This window comes from Oncorhynchus nerka, linkage group LG14 (assembly GCF_034236695.1).
Source record: "Oncorhynchus nerka isolate Pitt River linkage group LG14, Oner_Uvic_2.0, whole genome shotgun sequence".
NCBI classification, from domain to species: Eukaryota; Metazoa; Chordata; class Actinopteri; order Salmoniformes; family Salmonidae; genus Oncorhynchus; species Oncorhynchus nerka.
The window spans coordinates 17,332,427-17,336,979 of record NC_088409.1 but is presented as its reverse complement, the minus strand read 5'-3'; the positions used below and the strand labels follow the sequence as shown (position 1 = coordinate 17,336,979).

Sequence of the window (4,553 nt, the reverse complement as noted above, 5' to 3'; positions counted from 1 at the left end):
TGTCTAATCTAGACCATCCATATACTGTATAAACCCCATTTATCAAACTGTCTAATCTAGACCATCCATATACTGTATAAACCCCATCTATCAAACTGTCTAATCTAGACCATCCATATACTGTATAAACCCCATCTATCAAACTGTCTAATCTAGACCATCCATATACTGTATAAACCCCATCTATCAAACTGTCTAATCTAATCTAGACTATCCATATACTGTATAAACCCATCTATCAAACTGTCTAATCTAGACCATCCATATACTGTATAAACCCCATCTATCAAACTGTCTAATCTAGACCATCCATATACTGTATAAACCCCATCTATCAAACTGTCTAATCTTGACCATCCACACAGTCTGTGATTCGTAACAAAGTGGTGTCCCTCCCCACCACTTGTTTTGGTATACAGCTGTACATTGAACAGCTTCCCAAATCTCAGACTTTAGCTTTAACTAAAACACAATGCAGCCCCATATTATAACAATTATATGGTGCTGATATGATATGTATTATGATTCTCATGATTCTACACTTATTGTGGTTCTATACTGTGACTTTATTGTGATTCCATGTTCCAAACATTGCTCACTATATGTCTGTGGCAGAGAGACTAGAAATCATGAGAAAATAATGGAAGTAACATTTCCTCCAAATATGTGCTTCCTATTTCAAATGAAAACGTTGAACTGTGATACGAAGGAAAATAAGAGTTTTAGTGCAGAGACAGCCAACTAACACAAACATAATAGTTTGATATTGTTGATGCGATACTACATGATATATCGTGGAAAATAATATCCCGATATGTAACTATCCATTTTTCCCTTCATTACTATTGGATAGGTGTTTTAACGGTCTTGCTGTTATAAATGTAGTTCCTTATTGACACCATTGAGGAAGGGTTTGTTAAGATGACAGATTAGTTTATCGTAGCTTCTGGTCACTACTGTATGTATTGTCTTATCAAAAGGAATACAATGAAATATAATGATTAAAGATATGCTTTTTATTCAAATGTCCAGAAGCAGATGTAGCAGAAAAGGAACAACAAATAACAAATGCAGCGTGTATAAAATAGTGAAGGTGAAACACCCTGAAACACTATTATCTCCCCATAATATTTGATTGTTCCATTAATCAAAGATATAATTAATCCTTTAAATCCCATATGATTCTTTCCTTTATTGTGATAAAATGTGAAAACAACGCATGTGGTCTGTGACCCAATTCACTGAATGAATTTGAATGTTAAGAAATATTTTTGTACTGCTTCAAGTGAGGAATCACCTCAAAAGTACTTCCAAAGTACTCAAAACATTCAAATTCATTCAGTGAAATAATAGTGAAATAAAAAACTGTTCTGTCAGCGTCTGTCAAACATCCGTACAACATATAGGGTCAGTTTCCTGGACCCAGATTAAGTTTACTCCTGGACTAAAAAGCATGTCGAATGGAGAATCTCAATTGAAAGTAACTAGTCCAGGATTAGGCTTAATCTGTATCCGGTATACCATCCCAAAGAGCAAGACATACTTTTTTCCCCCTAATAAATAGGAGTTACTGTTTCCAGTGCTGTTTCCAGAGTACTGTTTCCAGCCCCTTCCATGTCCACCAATCCCCAGTGGGCTCCGATGGAGGTGATTCCAGCACCGTTGAAGCGACCGCTGAGGATCCTCAGCTCATTGCCCATGTTGGTTGGGTAGAAGTTGAAGGAGATTTGGTTGGGCAGGCCGGCTGACAGAGTGCGCCCCATGTTGGTGGTTAACACCAGGTAGCAGATGTAGTCTGCTGGGTTGTACTTCCCAGACACCTCAACAATGGCCTCATCATTAAACAGCTCCATCACCTGCTTTACACTCCCTTCGTTACCGAACACAGGAGACCAGGTGTTGCCGTATCTCAGCTGGAACCTAAAACAGAGGAAGCTTTTCACGTTGGTTGTGTTTTGATAAGGCACATTCAGACCGAGACAGCAGGTAGCGTCAGAGAATATCAAGGAATTACATTTTACATTGTACTCTGGGTAAGATACGATAACAATATTGTTTGGTCATAAACTGAATATGTAATAAACACAACAAATAAAGAAAGAAAGAAAGAAAGAAAGAGTGTATGTTGGACTGAGTCAGTGGTGTTTGTTGGGTAGTGTAGTTGGACTGAGTCAGTGGTGTTTGTTGGGTAGTGTAGTTGGACTGAGTCAGTGGTGTTTGTTGGGTAGTGTAGTTGGACTGAGTCAGTGGTGTTTGTTGGGCAGTGTAGTTGGACTGAGTCAGTGGTGTCTGTTGGGTAGTGTAGTTGGACTGAGTCAGTGGTGTCTGTTGGGTAGTGTAGTTGGACTGAGTCAGTGGTGTTTGTTGGGTAGTGTAGTTGGACTGAGTCAGTGGTGTTTGTTGGGTAGTGTAGTTGGACTGAGTCAGTGGTGTTTGTTGGGTAGTGTAGTTGGACTGGTCAGTGGTGTTTGTTGGGTAGTGAGTTGGACTGAGTCAGTGGTGTTTGTGGTGTTTGTCAGTGGTGTTTAGTGTAGTTGGACTGAGTCAGTGGTGGTGTTTGTTGGACTGAGTCAGTGGTGTGTTAGTTGGACTGAGTCAGTGGTGTCTGTTGGGTAGTGTAGTTGGACTGAGTCAGTGGTGTCTGTTGGGTAGTGTAGTTGGACTGAGTCAGTGGTGTTTGTTGGGTAGTGTAGTTGGACTGAGTCAGTGGTGTTTGTTGGGTAGTGTAGTTGGACTGAGTCAGTGGTGTTTGTTGGATAGTGTAGTTGGACTGAGTCAGTGGTGTTTGTTGGGCAGTGTAGTTGGACTGAGTCAGTGGTGTCTGTTGGGCAGTGTAGTTGGACTGAGTCAGTGGTGTTTGTTGGATAGTGTAGTTGGACTGAGTCAGTGGTGTTTGTTGGGCAGTGTAGTTGGACTGAGTCAGTGGTGTTTGTTGGATAGTGTAGTTGGACTGAGTCAGTGGTGTTTGTTGGGCAGTGTAGTTGGACTGAGTCAGTGGTGTTTGTTGGGTAGTGTAGTTGGACTGAGTCAGTGGTGTCTGTTCATGGGTCAGGGTCTGCTCACCCGCTGATGTAGTTGTTGCTGTTGTAGTTGTAGTAGTAGTAGTAGTAGTAGTAGTAGTTGTTGGTCTCCCACACTCTGACTCCCGTGATGCGTCCCTCACCGTAGGAAGCAAATGGGGTGCCACCTCCCTGACCCACCGCAGAGGAATACGAGTACGGGTCTTTGATGGCTAAAATAACATGGCCAATATGTTTACTATATTTACTATATTAATAATACATCTTTATATATACATCATTTTGATTTTACCAATACATTTCTGAAAGATCTTTACATTATGAATAAAGTGCAGATGAATTAACTGAAGCACATTCTGCAATGATTTAATACATTAGTTTATGTCTCAAAGAAGAACTCCTAAATCTAACTGAAAAAGACAAATTGGTGAAAGCACAAAAGCTATTATTTTATCATTATAATTCAGAATTGTATTTTTATAACTCACGCAAAGCCAAGCAGCCAGCCAAGAACACTGTGACAACCAGGATTAAGAACATTCTGCAAAAGTGAGGCATCAACACTTAAACCTCACACAACCTTAAATTTCAGTCAGTTTCACTCTCATTCCGTTTCACTTTAAATGGTAAAATTTGAAAAAATATAGTTAATAATGTTTTTCATAGAAGTTTGTCAAAACAAATAAGTCATTTTACCTGTCAGGTCAGTGTTTCCTAGGAGGGAAAAGAAAATAACCTTTTGAATTGTGATGTAACAAACAACAAACCATTGCTGAATGTGAAATGTTATAAAACGGCTCTATAAAGTTGAACCTCCTCTTGTTTACTACAATCACTCTTGCAGTGCTAAGCTACTGTCACATTAAAAATAATGTCAGATCATTGAATTTAAATTTAGTGGGAAAAGGGCCAAAATGTTTGTGCCCAAGAACCAAGAGATAATGAGTATTAACTTCATAACGTTTCCCACACCAGTATTATGCATTAAAAACAAGTGCACATTTTCAATTTAGTTAGTTGTGTAGTTACCCACAGTGCTATCTTGAGATGTGTGTGAAAACCTGTGAAAGCTTCTTGTCTCTCTGTCTCTGCCAGGTCCTTCTAGTCTACTGCTTCCTCTAAGAACTGCATTTATACCTGCTGAACATTCCATCAGCTCTAGATGGAAGGAGCATGACAAAGAACACCTTTAGTCAATCACTATTGAGAAGTCAGACATTGTTTACTAATTGGTCGAGCTACTTTGGGAGGGAGTATCAAGGAAGTACTATAAGGAAATAATAATTGTGTTCTTTTGAATTGTAACAAATTAATGATCTGAAATAGGGATTAAAAAAATATACAATCGAACAACCGAACAAATAAAATAATGTACCAAAATTGTATGAATGTGTGCGAAAATCGCTCAAAATCAGTCTCCCAATCTTCAGTTGTTTTATTACACCAAGAGGAACTCCTTCCCTTCAAACATTAACATGCTGAAAAAGACAAGTGGAGCTGGTCATTAACAGGATGGTTAGTTCATTGGTTTGC

General features: G+C 39.1%; 1 protein-coding gene across 4 annotated transcripts; it reads right to left on the bottom strand.

The window, feature by feature from the left end:
* Positions 1-995: 995 nt before the first annotated feature.
* LOC135575158 (zymogen granule membrane protein 16-like) lies at positions 996-4,144 on the bottom strand. 4 transcript variants are annotated; one of them, XM_065027591.1, is made up of 5 exons: positions 4,054-4,144; positions 3,717-3,734; positions 3,509-3,561; positions 3,064-3,232; positions 996-1,920 (listed from the first exon to the last, which is right to left on the bottom strand). In XM_065027591.1, exons 3-5 carry the CDS (start codon positions 3,558-3,560, stop codon positions 1,554-1,556), a joined length of 588 nt encoding a protein of 195 aa, XP_064883663.1. In that variant the 5' UTR covers position 3,561; positions 3,717-3,734; positions 4,054-4,144; the 3' UTR covers positions 996-1,553. The 4 variants fall into 4 exon arrangements, with proteins under 4 accessions (XP_064883663.1, XP_064883662.1, XP_064883661.1 ...); XM_065027590.1 differs by having other exon boundaries at positions 4,050-4,140; XM_065027589.1 differs by lacking the exons at positions 3,717-3,734; positions 4,054-4,144 and having other exon boundaries at positions 996-1,455; positions 1,546-1,920; positions 3,509-3,578.
* Between the last annotated feature and the right edge of the window lie 409 nt (positions 4,145-4,553).

Excerpts from the sequence above, each read along its gene's own strand:
- LOC135575158 (XM_065027588.1), bottom strand. The coding sequence starts at position 3,578 with ATGCCTCACTTTTGCAGAATGTTCTTAATCCTGGTTGTCACAGTGTTC. Across the intron at positions 3,233-3,508 it reads GGCTGGCTGCTTGGCTTTGC|CCATCAAAGACCCGTACTCG; the intron begins GTGAGTTATAAA and ends ATGTTATTTTAG. Across the intron at positions 1,921-3,063 it reads AGCAACAACTACATCAGCGG|GTTCCAGCTGAGATACGGCA; the intron begins GTGAGCAGACCC and ends CCTCTGTTTTAG.